Here is a 14,686-nt window from a genome sequence, read left to right as displayed (position 1 = left end):
AACCAAAATGACTTCTACCAAAGGCTTTCTAGGTAGCTCTACATTGTATTTGGCCATAAAGAATCCTAGAACTGTAGACTTCATCATGTGTTCTATATCATGTCCCCACAGCTTCCTGTCCCACATCTCCTACAGGATATCTAATTAGTGGCAAAAGAGGGCCAGACTGTCTTTGTTTTTAATGTTTATCTGCTTGATACATCTACTAACTTAGAGTAGGAAAAATATTGGCTTTGGTAACCTGTTCTTCAGCCCATCTTCTCATTTACGTGTCCCTATTAGTCAAGCCTTTCGTGCTCCCACAAAAGACAAGAAAAAGATACTAAATCAGAGTCTGTGGGATAGTTTTCTTGGGTCATATGATAATGCGTGTACCATGGGCTCAGGCCTATCTTGCTGTCTGTCACTCTCAATGTCCTGTTCCAGTTCTCCTGATGAACTGGCTTTAGCATTATCTTACTCCTCTTATACAATCCATTCTTTTCTCTCCCCAAACAACAGTCTGACACTAACAAAGAGAAAAAAACATCCATCCTTTGAAACATCCCACAAATAAGCTGTTTTCTCTTTTCTGTGTTACCTTTATTTTTGCCCATGACTGTATGCCTTTACAAGGTTATAATCATAGCACATCATTTCGTGTTCTGATTCTTTCTTTATATTATAAAGAGTTGTGAATGCTTTCTCTCTTTGTTTTTGTTAATAATACTATCTGTTCATTGAAGAGTGGGAAATAAAGAGAATGCCATCACCCATGATCACATCACGCTGATAACTTCTATTAACACTTTAACAGTAGCTTCATAGTCTTTTCCAGTTATATTCTGTGTGCTTAATAATAATAATGTGTTTTTATACTTTATATGTTCTATTTCCAGGTCATGTGGGCTCTTTAAGAATAATTGCTTTCCTTTTATGTTACCTATTGATTGTAAGTAGTAAAAATATAGTAGAGGTGTGGATCTAAATTTCACCTATATGTGGAATTCAGCAATGAAAAGAATACCCTTCCCACGAGAAGTTAGCAAATGCATAGGAAGACTGCCTATTCCAAGCACAGGTTACCTAGTCAGAAACCAGGAAATCTCAGAAAATAGAGTTGTAAGTAACAAAAATGTTTTTAATCTGAGTTTCATTAATAGTATCAAGTTAGAAATCATTTCTCGATTCTAATTATGAAGGAATGCATTTTCAGCACTGGAAGAAGCATTTTTGACAAGGTTAATTCCTCTGAATCTGAAACATTCATAAAAATTACTTTTGTGGTAAGCTTAGCACTACAGAAATGTGGAACCTTTAGGGAATGGAAATTTATGCAGACAATCAAATTCAGGCAATTTTTCATCAAGCTTTTGACATTGTAATCACAGATCTTTTGTCCTCACCTGGGATTTTTCAAGTTACCTAATATTTCACAATTGATCTTGCTTTGTTTGACATTAACCATTTTTCAGATAGAATTTGCTATTAATGAAATTAAATTTAAAGAGCTGGTTTAAAAGTCAACTTCCTAAGACCCTGCTAAGACACTTTGCAAAAGGGATAGTAAATAAATTTCATCCAGTTTCTAGAAAGTAAACATCACAGCTTCAATAATATGTCAGCATTTTATGCAGAAAGAAAATTGCTACAGTTAGCTCCAGTATATTGTCATGAGGAATTTAGAACTAAACAAAAACCTGACCCTTTATGATTAGAGATTATCTTATAAGTAATATTCGCAGTGGATTGAAAAGGATATGCATCAGACTGTTGTACGTTCCAGGAAGAAAGTTCATAAAAGCAAGTCTTATGAAGCTTAATCTTAAGAAGAAAAAAGAGGAAGAAAAAGCAAAGAGCATCTTGCCCACAGTTGGCATAAAGCTGCAACAGTGTAGGGCAACTCAGTGGTAATGGCATCACTATATGTAAGTAAATGGAAGCACTATTTAATGGAGAATTGCAAATTAGAAGACCTGGATTTAAGTCCTGGCTCCATCACCAACTAGGTATTTGACTTTGAGAAACGAATTTCTAAGCTGAGTCCCTAAGGAATGAATAGGTGCTAAGTCCAAAGGGTAGGCAGTTAACCTTCATTAAAAAGGGACTGGAGGGGTGCCTGGGTGGCTCAGTGGGTTGGGCCTCTGCCTTCGGCTCGGGTCATGATCTCAGGGTCCTGGTATCGAGTCCCGCATCGGGCTCTCTGCTCAGCAGGGAGCCTGCTTCCCTCTCTCTCTCTCTCTCTCTCTCCCCGCCTGCCTCTCTGCCTACTTGTGATCTCTCTCTGTCAAATAAACAAATAAAATTTAAAAAAAAAAAAAAAAAAAGGACTGGAGACAAAAGAGCGAGTCTCTTAAACCTTAGTCTGTTTATCCCCTAGAGGTAGATTATCTTTAATTCAGTGCCTCTGTATTTGTAATAAGTACATTCCACCATCTTTAACCAGTGGTTTGCTTGCTCATATAAAGAGGAATGATTGGCAATGATTGCGTTTTTTTTGAAGGCAGCATTTGAAGTAGAGTAACTTCAAGCTTAGTTTCCACCACAGTATTGACTAATTGGGTTGTAACCATGGCTTAAAAAATGGCAACAGATACAAAGGAGTCCTTTACCTGAGGGCCTATTTAAGCCTGCTGCATTTTTTTAATGGCTTAAAAAGGCAAACAGAGTGGTGGGCCCAGCTCTCAGGTTTTGGGCCACTATGCTAGGGTCCCTGGGTTTAGAATCAATTTGATGTCTTCTGATGGACCAGAACAACAATCTAATTTGTTTTGTTCTCTGAGTCCCTGCCCCAACCCCCCGCCCCCCACCCCACCTGCTTTACCCTCATGCCAAATGACTAATCCTAGAAGTCTGTGACTTTGTAAAGTCCTACAAATTACAGGCAACTATCTGTAACATGATAATAACTGCCGATCTTGATGTATAGGTTCAGTTAACTTCATTACCAGTTGATAATCGTCAACTGTGTTCACCTTCACCAAGTCTTTGGTGGTTTGTTGTGCATGTTGCATGGTCATTTCTCCCAACATGAGAACATATGAAAGCAGATGACTTAGAAGGACTTTTTATGTCCCCCACCCCACAACATGCTGGTTAATGGAAGAAGGCATCTTAGTAAAAGAAGGGGCCTAAGGGCTCTCTTTCTTCGCACCATGAAAATGGAAACTCTGGTGAATTTTTTGGCGTACTTGCATTTTTAGATATGCCACAACTCCCTAAACATCTTGTAAAAGCAGCCCCCATCTACTCATATAGGCAATCTTTGAGATAGTGGTCAACAGCTTTTTTTTTTTTTTTTCTAAAGAGGAGATGCTTTTCATTTTCCAAAGCCTTGATTCTTGCATAGACAGACAGTGGAGGAATTAGACAAAGAGCATCGTGATGATTAAGTCCTGGAGTGTTTCTCTTCTCTCCACCAGTTGAACTTTCTCCTACCAGAAGATGACTGTGGCCTCCAGATACTCTTTCCTTCCATTTGGCTGCTTGGATGTCTACTTTTAATGTACCTAAATTTGTTGAGTAACGTTTTAAAAAATCTTTTGACATTCATAAACCATTCAGGTGTAAACCAGAATATTCTTTACCCCGGCTAAACATGAGTTTTGCCTTTTCTACCTTGGGTAGAAGGGATGCTTGTATTTTTCGCCAAGTGTCTTTTTGAAGCCTTTTACTACTTCCTTTTAGTTGATGATTGAACTCCATGTAACACCAGGAGTTGGTCTTCTGCCAGCTAACCCTTTTCCCTGTACACATTCCTTAAAGTAATCAGTTTTCCTTGGGGCTCACCTAAAGTTCTAGGCTGGTGATATTAAAATGACTCACAAGTCTCTGTGTCATGGTGTTTAGTCTGTGAGCTGTGGAAGATTCTCTCTTTAAAGTCAGATACAAAGGAGTCCTTTACCTGAGGGCCTATTTAAGCCTGCTGCATTTTTTTAAGCCGTGGTTACAACCCAATTAGTGGATCATGAAATCAATTTAGCAGATTGTAGCCAGAATTTTTTTAATGAAATAAAAAATATTGGTGTGAAAAGGACAAATATGTATAATTCTACTTGTGTGAGATACCAAGAATAGCAAATTTTTAGAGACACAGTAGAATGGTGTGTTCATCAGGGGGTGGGAGAGAGGGGAATAGGGAGTTCTGGTTTAGGGATATAGAGTTTGAGTGCAGGAAGATGAAAAACCTCTGGAGATGGAGCACTGATTTGTCCACCAGAGCAGATGTCCTAAATGCCACTGAATGTGCACTTGGGCAAAACAGTAAATTTATGTTATCTATATAGTTCATGACAATTTTTACAATGTCAGTGGGTATCATATTTTTAGTAGGCTTTTCTCCCTCCTCCACCATTTTATATGTGTCCTAGAATACAGTAAAAGTGAATTTTTTCCTTTGGTTTAAAGCATTTTAAAAATGATGATTCTAGGGCACCTGGGTGGCTCAGTCGTTAAGCGTCTGCCTTCGGCAGGGTCCTGGGATCAAGGGTCCTGGGATCGAGGCCCACATCAGGCTCCCTGCTCGACAGGAAGCCTGCTTCACCCTCTCCCACTCCCCCTGCTTGTGTTCCCTCTCTCTGTGTGTCTCTTTCTGTCAAATAAATAAAATCTTTAAAAAAAAAAAATGATGATTCTAATGACTAGAGAGAACTTGGTGCAAGAGACTCACATTCTCCCATCTTCTTAACCACGCAGCTCCCTCCCAGGATGGACAGAGCAGTGGTTTTGCAGTAGCAGGAGGGAGTTTGATGAATCAGTATTGAGAGACCATGCAACAATTACATGAATGTCAGTGTGATGTTACAAGACCTGTCTTGGGAACTAAAGGCATCACCGACAATTAACGTGTTGTGAACTACATGACCAGTATGGTACTCTGCTTACCAGCCAGAAAAAGCAGGATGACATTTTTTTCCGTTAATGGGTGTTAGATATTATGCTGAACAGTTCATAGGCAGCATCTCCTTTAATACTCAAAGAGTCATTCAATTACTGTACTCATTTTACAGGTGAAAAGATGAGATTTATCCAGGTGATGATACAATTTGGTGAATGTTATGATATAAAAGATAGAAGTGCAAGTATCTTCTCTAGGTTCTTTCACCCAGTTATTCTCTGCTTAACCTCTCTGCTGTGTTTTACTGTATTATAAAACCCTTCTTACTATAAAGGGGTCCAGAGAAAAGCTCAAGCCTTCATCAGTTAAGGCAGATTGTTGAGTTCCTGCACCACCATAGGGGTTTGCCCCAGAATGGCACCAGGGATGAATCTTCAAGGACCATGCCTGGGTCCCAGGAATGCCTATTAATCAGTCAAAACACAGACTTACTGAGACACTCCTTGTTTAAAAAAGAGTTGGTACCCTTCTGTAAGTCACCCCTCTATGGGACAGCTGGTAAGTAACCTTTTGGCTAAAATGCAGATATGGCTGTGTAAAATTCCTGCCATATTTCCCACATTTTAGAATATTTCCACTATCCTAAGAATTTGAGTTTCCATTAGGATCTTAGAGATAGTTCAGCTAACCACTGAATCTTGAGTTCTGTGTATTAATGTTTGAAAAGTGCTGCCCCAAGGAGTCACTGCTTTTACTTTCTTCTCTATTTCTGCTGATTACACATCTCATAAATTATGTTTTTCCTTTTGACATCTGGATCAGGGTTCATTGTACCCAATTAAGGAATATATGTCAGCATAGCTGCTCTAAGTATCCCTAACAGGGTCATCTCTCTCCTATACATGACTGGTTAGCTCTATGATGATGAGAGCTATGATGACATTTACATCGTTTTAGTCCTGGAGTAAGAGGTATATATATATATATATATACATATATATATATATATATATGCTGCCTTTATGATACATAATAATCAAATTGCATATCAAAAAAACTATAATTTTACTGAATTCAAAATACATTTAAAGTATATTCAGGTTGTATATACCATATTAATTTTGTGATTAAGAAATTTTAATTTTGATAGGAATCTAATTTTTTAGTAGGTCTGAATTTTTCATATATAGTTTAACTCAACAACCATTTTAGTTAGGATTTTAAGATTGAAAGAGTATTGCTAACTACTTGAGTATGTTAGGAGTTACTGTATAAGCCCCAAAATATCTGTTTTTTTAAAATTTATGTGTATATTTAATATAGGAAGAACTAAAGAATTAATCAATTTGTTATGAATAAATAATGTAGCACATACTTCTGTTTTAGCAGCCTTTTTCATTATATGTTATACTATCTGCTACTCTCAAGATAGAAAAATAAATCTTGGAAAATCTCAGGAGTGTCAAAAATTGTAGTTGGCAAGAAAAATACTTCAATTAAACACCTCAAATTGTATACTCATTGTTTTAAAACTGATCTCATCGAACTCTCGCCTGGATTTTTAATAATATTTTGACTAACATTGTACCCTATTTCTAACAACTTCTGAAAGTAGTTCAAATGTGTAAAACACATGTACACCTAATACACTTTGCTCTTTCTGAATAAATACAATTTTAATTTTACCTAGTCAATGAAATCTGTTATTTGTAACTGCACAGATAAATTCCTGGAAGGCTATTTAAATTAGTAGGCCCATTTATAGAAACTTTAGAATATACTTAGGTGCATTCCTTGCGCATAGCATTGAATCAGTAACAAATTGCCCCAGGGTTTTTTATTTTCTTTGTAGGTACTGGAGATTTACTAACATTGCTGTAAATACCACCATATAACTATAAATTTCTTAAAATTAAAGGCTCAGTAAATGTGTTGCAATGCTCCTAGCTTTCATTTTCACCAGGCTTTTCACAACCTCTTTCAAAACTTAGCTGAAGATTCACGCTCTGAGAATCCCACGTGATGCACCTCACGCTGTCCTGCATTCCTCTTGGGTTTCTACTCTGGTAGCACCTCCAACCTTCCTGTACCTGGGTGGTGGTTCTTTTTGATGAGGTTTCTAAAAGTCTACATATTTTATATCACCAGTTAGATGGTGATATAAAACCAAGGATTTATTTCCTTAGTTTTTCCTGTCATAGTGCTCCCTAGGATACTGTAAATCATGATGTTTCTTTCTAGGCTCCTCATAGACTTGGAAGCCAGGCTCCCATAGCTCTAGAACAAATTTTGTATTTGGAAAGAAGAGGGCAGAGGACGATGAGAGAATGGGGTAGCAGCTATTCAGTGACCCACCGTCACCATAATGCCCCTCGCGCCATCCCACTCCCCAGGTCCCGTGTGTCTGCTAGCACTGAGGCCTGGCAGCTAGGCAGCATGTCTCCCATGCACATCAGCAGCTGCCATGTACAAACTTCTTCCCTCCTACAGATGCCTTCACTATTCCTTTTAATGAGATTTTACTTGTTTCAAACGGCGGTAGGCAGATGGGCAAGTGAATAGAGGGCCCATGCAGTGTAACTGTGTGTAACTGTCCATGAGACCTTGGTGGTCCTAACTTTTATGGCACCTGCTACAGCATTTACTGGGTGTTCAATAAAGAGGAGTGACTAACTCATGGCCCTCTGGATATGGACAATCTGGAGAAGTAAAACAAAGTGAAACATTTATGGTGATGCTGGAAGTATTGAGTTTTTGAACAGCAGAGTCATACTCCAAATTGTGTTGGTCTTGAACTAATAGAAAAACAAGTTGTCTGTAAATTGCATGAGATGCAGATGGAAGAAAATTGGGTTGGAGGTAGGTCAACATGACCTGGGGTTTGAAGAATCCTTTGAAATTTTTCTGCTGCTAACTTATAGACAATGATCAACTTGAACTTAATTTTTAAAAACAACTAGTTTATGTGAGTAAATATGTAAAATTTCATGATAATATATTAACTATAGGATTATGGGTGCTAGCTTTAAAAAGCCTTATAGAGGGGCACCTGGGTGGCTCAGTGGATTAAAGCCTCTGCCTTCGGCTCAGGTCATGGTCTTGGGGCTCTGGGATCGAGCCCCACATCGGGTTCTCTGCTTAGCAGAGAGCCTGCTTCCTCTGCCTCTCTCTGCCTGCCTCTCTGACTACTTATGATCTCTGCCTATCAAATAAATAAATAAAGTCTTTTAAAAAAATAAAAATAAAAACACTTATAGAAAGACATTTCACTTATATGGTATTGGGAAATCTAGGTCATTGATCTTTTATTACTTATTTCCCATAGCTCTGCAAGTGAATCTGGTTCTCAAAGCACTTGTGACCAACTGGTAACTCCAACAGCCCTGGCTGCCTGTACCAGAGTCGACTCCTGTTTTACCCCATGGTTTGTCCCATCTCTTTGCATTTCCTTCCAGTTTGCTCACCTGGAGTTCCATCTTTGTCATCACCTTGATCAACTAGGCACAGGTACTCTTCTCTTCAGCATCAACTAACACCCACTTAATACTTACTGTTTTTCTTGAGTGTTCTCTGAGACACAGTTCATCGATTTTTACCCAGATAATTTATTTTCTTTTCATGAAGTGAAAAGACATGGAAGGGATTTCATCCTGTGTATTACAGTATTAGTGATGTTTCGAAGTGCTGTGATTGCTAATCACTCCACCACCCAAAGCTCTTTCCCCACTGACTACCACCCATGTGGTGGTGGAAATTTTTGGAAGAGGCATTCATTTCCCCCAACAATGAGCACTGGCAAAATTATTCTGAAGTTGACTTCATCTAACAGATATACCCCTTACTTTTGAACCCCCATATGGACCTATTATATAAATTACCAGTAGTATTGAACTGACATGATTTTGCATGCTTCCTAATAAGAATTTTCAAGGAAGTTACAAAAATTGCAGGTTTTACTGTTTTTGCAATTGGGATCTTTTTAAAAGAAATACATCTGTTTCTGTTCTGTGTCCTGAGCTACTACATTAATGATGGAGAGATTCCAAAAGTATTCGATATTACCTGATTTCAAAAGCATGAATACATTCTACAAGGGATGGGCAAATTCTCCAGAAATGTGAAAGACTGTCATTTTTACAAGCTGATGAGGTGGAGTCTTATTAAATTTTGCCACCACTGAAAGTGGTCTTTTATAAATTTGCCAGTCTTACGTGAATAATTACTCCTAAAAGTCTATACCAAATGTTTCCTAGTTAGTACATTTTGATTCAGGTTTTCAACCCAACATGTAATGGAAAAAGGAAAAAAATCAGATTTAAAAAATCAGATTAAAACTAAACACAGCTGCTGTTAAGCATCTTGCCTTTTCAGCAAAAAATGGAATTTAACCTGCTTTTTCTAACTCTCTTCAAGTCATGTTTTTGTTTTTGAGATTTGGTTGGTAGGTACAGAGCATTTCAAAAAACTCTCCTTCGATAGTTGCCTCCTCTTCATTGTATCTGTCGTCTTCTGTGATCAAATTTTTGTCTGTGAAACTGAATGTGAACTTTAGATAATATATATTTGAGGCATACCGATTGAACAAAACCGTTTTGTTGGCACATATCAAATGGTAATTCAAGAGATCAAATGCCTTCAAGAGAGTGTTTGCATTTTATTAAACTGCAAATCACAAAATCGGTAAGCTTTAAAAAGTGAATAATTCAAACGTCATGTCTTTCTTTCCATAAAATACTCGCTCATCACAACTGCTGTTTCTCCTGGTTATTTTCTCAACAGCTCCACCGCGGTACCTATACCCATTTATTTCTGATAAAAATGTGCCATCTGAACTAGAATACATGATTATTTCCTTCAAAGAACCGCACCTGTATCTTCGGCAGTGGAACAACAGTCCTGTCTGTCAGGAGATCCGGTTCTCAGCTCAGGTGGACTGTAAACTTCTCGAGTGCAGAAACGTCACGATGCAAAGCGTGGTGAAACCCTTCGGCATCTTTGGGCAGATGGCCGTTTCCTGCGACTCCGGGGAGAAGCTGCTTGACTGCTCCATCGTAGTGGACTCTGTCTTCATCAGCTTTGGGCAACAGGTGGTTCATTCTCTAAACACTGCAGTACAAGCTTGGCAACAGGTACGCACATCCTAGAACAGCTTACAGTTTGTCTGCGTGTGATCTTTTACTAAACGCTCTGTGTTATCACTTCTAATAGTAAGCGAAGCACCCACCAAAATGTAAGAGAATGAAGAATTTGATGGGCACCATAATATTTGGGGTTTTCTCTGTTTAGCAAAGTGATGCATGTTATTTTTAAAAGCTTTGGAGAATATGGGTTCTCTACACATGCATAGGAGACCATGCCCACATTTTTGTGACTAATGTACCACATCTGTGTGGAAAGGAACATATTCCCAGAAATTTTTTCCAAGTATTATGGCTTTCCTTTGCCAAAGCTTCAACTTAGTTATGTATCAAGTTGTCTAAGCATCCATTGCAGAAATGAAGAACCTGTGTGAGCCTTGCCGATAGTAAACATTTCATCTTTTCAAGGGAAAAAGCGAGAAAAAATATGCAAGCCCACCAAGTCTAAGTCTTTCCCCTTACTCTCATTCTGCCATTTTTTAATCAGTTAAAGACTCTCAATTGATTATTTTCTTCCTTTCATCTCTTGCCAGAAATTAGCCATATCAAACAAGGGGATGAAGTGTAAGTCTGTGCTGCATGGTGTGTTTAAGATGAGGAACCTGTCCGTGCCACAAGCATGAAAATAATTTCACAGAATGTTTGGATAATACCGTAATTTAAGAACAAATCATTTCCACTTCCATACTGATTTTCGGTATAATATTGTATTTCCATCAAGTTTGTGTTGCTCTTAAAGCTGGGACACTTATCCCCCACCCCCAACTTCCGTATGTGCTACCTGCATTTGAGCGGAGCTGGCCCCCCAGGAGAAATGCTCTCCTATCCTGAGCTGACCTCAAGTGGAGACAGGCCGGGGGTGCAGGGCTGTGCTGGGGGGACTTGGAGTTCTCTAACTTAAGAATTTTTATGGGAATAAACTCTTTTCTTTATATGCATGAAGACCTATATAAGACTAAGGAATTAATTACCTAACATGGCACTACAATAGCAAAGGGAAAGAAGATAACACATCTGTTTTTTATTTTAAAATTCTTTTTTAAGGGCATTCCATGGTTTTCTTGTTGCAGAGGACATGCGTAAAATAAGAGCTAGTGTGATCTAAATCTTTGCAGCTGGTTCGAATAGTGATGTGAAAAAAACCTCCATGGCTCCAATTTCTGTTTTTTGTCATATTTTGAACAATGCATTTAATAAAAAACAAACCTAGAAAATATAAAAGAGTCATTGATAGAGCATTTAAACCCAGAATATTTTTGTCTTGGTATCAGGGCCATTCTAAGAGGACTCATGTGTAGCAACTACTGCAAAATGGCCTTCAGAAATATCAGTTTCCTCCCAGGGTAAAAATATTCTCTTAGACACAGCTATACATATAAATAAAATACGGTGCATAAATATTTAAATGTTTTAAACCACATCAGAGTGCGAATGACTGACTGGCTAACACAGTGCCTTGAAGGAATATTCTGGGTTTTTTTTTTTTTTAAGTGGAATTGTATATTTGATTAAGTAGAGCCATATGTCACGTAGCATATTGCTGACAGGTACATTCTATGAATAGTTGATTCTGATTTACACAGGGATTTGGCAATGTTAACATGAGCCACAAGAGGATATACTTCTGTAATTGTTGCTGTAATTTTCTTGTTTCCTCCCATGTCAAGGGTACTTGCCACCAAGTTTTAATGTGGTAGGCATCTAACCCTACGCATTCTAAAGTAAATACAAAAATGCACTACTTTGAAATTACAGGACATTTGACATTGAAATGGGTTTATAGAGGGTTATTAAGTTCATTGTTTCTAAGATGTTCTGAATGTGGTTTATTCCCTTAGTGGGGAAGATTAGTTTCCCAAGCTTGGAGGTTATTTGTGTATAGTCTCATATGCAGTCTAATTGTTGCCGATGAGAAATATGAATTTAATAATTAAGATAAGTTATTCAAGTTCTCTGCATACTTTTATTGGATTCGTATCTGAGACAAGTCATTTGTATCCAGTGTGGATGGACCAGACAGTTGAAGAATGAAACAATTTGGCCTTTCACCTTTAGGTCACAAGCTCAAGATTAACAGAAGCCTTCATCAGCTTCATCAGTGTCTGATTTCTCTGGCTGTGATTTTTTTTTTTTCTCTTTGGTACATGATTAATGTTTTGTGAAACCAGATTGAGGATACAAAATGCCACTTGCAACTTGCTTTATGTTTCAATGCCATATCCCCACATTTGGACAAAATGACATGTAAAGGGGATTTTTATTTAAAAATGAGGGTCTTGCTCATCATGTGTCTTATCTTACGCCAGAATGATGTCTGTCTCTGTTTAATTGCAAATGCCTGTTCAACACTCCAGCATGAATCTTAAATGTAGATAAGCCATCTTTTAATTACAAATCTGAATGAGCATCCTGAGACTTAGACTATATGATGTCATATAAAATGTGCACGAACTGTTTTATTAAAAATACACCAGAATTTAAGACACTCCAAGAAATGCTTAAACTTACTACGGTTATAATGAACTCCACAGATGAAGGAACAGTAGAGAAACAGTTCTCTGAGGACTTTGAGTATTCTTTAAAAAAATGTAAACAACCCCCTTGTGTTTTTTCATTTACATTTTTCTAAAACACTCACCATTTATTAAAGGTCAGTTTTTGGAGATGAGGGAAAGTAATATGCGCTTTTTTTTTCTCCCCTTCTCAAACCCCATGTGGTAACTTAACTTCTGTGTTACCAGAAGGTTGATCCCAACTCATTAAGAAAACTGAATTTCAGTCTCAGGACATCTAACTGGAAGTTTGGAATCATATTCCTTTCTTCATGTTTGCACTCTTGGACCTAAAGGAGAGAAAAAAGTTTATGAGAGCAGTTTATGTTGATTATATAAGGGCACATGGAAAAATCTCTTTAAAATAATTATACACTGGACTCCAGTTTGAGTAAAGGTTTATAAACCTTTAAATAGGTAAGACATATAAGACAGAATCAGATAGGATAGACTGGAATAGAAACAGGTAGGATACTCTGAAGAGATTCAAATTGCTAGAAGAAAATCCACCAAAATATTAACAGGAGTTATTTGCGTGCAAAATTAGAGACTTAAAAAAAATCCCTACTTCCTATATTTTCTAATTTTTCTACTGTGAACATGAATTCACTTATAATTTTAAAAATTAAATTTACTCATGTATTTGCTTCATAAGTGTTTACCGAGTACCTACGTGTCAGGCATTATGCTGAGTATTGGACATAAACTGGTAAAAAAAACACAGACTTGGTTCCTGCCCTCTTGCACCTATGGACTCTAGTGATGGAGACAAGAGTGAACTGAGAATCAAGCAAATGATTTCTCAGTCTCAGGAGGGAAAGTGAAACAGTAGGAGTGTGAGGTGAGCGTAAACAGGAGGGACATGACCTGGTCTGGAGGTGCTTCCAGGAGGCTACCCAGAGAAAATGACCTGAAAACAGGAACCTGAATGCTAAGTAGAAACAAGTTAGTTAAGTGTGAAGGAAAAGAGGTCCATGCAAGGGAAAGGCACTGAGGCAAGAAAGAGCTTGATGTGTTGAATGAGTTGAAAGGGGGCTGGGGTGGTGTTGAAGGAACAGGAAAGAGCTCGTGGAGCTGGGGCTTGGCGAGCAATTGGGGAATGGCTCACGATGCAGCAGGGGTTGGATTGGGCAGGACATTCAACCCCACTGGAGTCAAGCTTTGAAATCATAGCTCATGATTAAAAGCCACAGCGTAGAGTTTGGTAAACAACAGATAATTGTTGCTTCTAATTACTTTGATCTCTCTTAATCCGAGACTCCTTTTTTTTGTGTGTGATTAGTGTGGCTGTCAAGCAAGGTTCCACTCTGAGAATAGGGAGATTGGTGAGAATCGATGGGTGACAGAGTGAATTCCCAAGGGTATTTGGAAGAATGAGGTGTTTCAGGGCCCCTTCATCAACTGCAGCCAGAAAGTACTGTCCACCTTACTTAGGGGGCATTGTGCATGACTAGGAGTGGATTCTGCCCCCCAAGACACCTGTTCTGGATGAGGTTCTAGATTGGGTCTTGTTCCAGGCTGGATTCCAGGTACTTTGTCCTTAGACTCCTCAGGCCTCATAATCACTTAAATCACTATGCTTGTGAGTTATATGTTCCCTTTTACTCTCCCTCACCTTGGGAAAATGGCAAGTGACCTAGTGTGGCATTATGACATTTAGCTCCACAACCACGGAATAGAGACCACAAGAGAAGTATCAGTTCCAGTGACCTCCCCTTGTCTGCAAATTGATTGGCTAATTAAGATTTTTTTTTCTTGCATTCTCAGCTTGAGCATCTATTCAACTATTCTTTTCATTTACCAAAAAGATATGTTTATTCATTTTTAAGCCATAACCTAACCAGAGGGATAGAAGAGGAAACACAGAAATGCTCGATCACTTTGTCAGTATATAACAGCAACTGACGGAGACACCATTAAGTGGAGAAGGAAGGTCTCAACACAGGACATATTACTAATTTGTTGAGCCTCAGCAGATGAATGGAAGACATGAGCTGATGGATGACTCTTAGCTGACACAGACACCAACAACTGTTTTTCAATGAACATTATCTTTCTTAAAACTGCAACTTGGCTTATACTGATTCCAGAGCTGGTCTGTTTTGTGTGTTCAGCCTCTTAACAATAGAGGGAAAGTTATGGTTTTATTTACATCTCTCCCTGAGCAGATTTACACACAC

The 14,686-nt window shown here is 38.2% G+C and overlaps 1 protein-coding gene across 1 annotated transcript in view; it reads left to right on the top strand.

Moving 5' to 3' along the window:
• Positions 1–14,686, top strand: part of VPS13B (vacuolar protein sorting 13 homolog B) — a 611,735-nt gene that overhangs the window by 508,914 nt on the left and 88,135 nt on the right. The window contains exons 32-33 of the mRNA XM_080801635.1: positions 8,142–8,323; positions 9,596–9,945. Coding sequence (XP_080657761.1) covers positions 8,142–8,323; positions 9,596–9,945 — 532 coding nt within the window. The remainder of the gene's footprint in view (positions 1–8,141; positions 8,324–9,595; positions 9,946–14,686) is intronic.

This window comes from Martes martes (assembly GCF_963455335.1).
Source record: "Martes martes genome assembly, chromosome: 4".
Taxonomy (NCBI): Eukaryota; Metazoa; Chordata; class Mammalia; order Carnivora; family Mustelidae; genus Martes; species Martes martes.
Note: the sequence above shows the minus strand (reverse complement) of the source record. Positions and strands in the feature narration are given on the sequence as shown.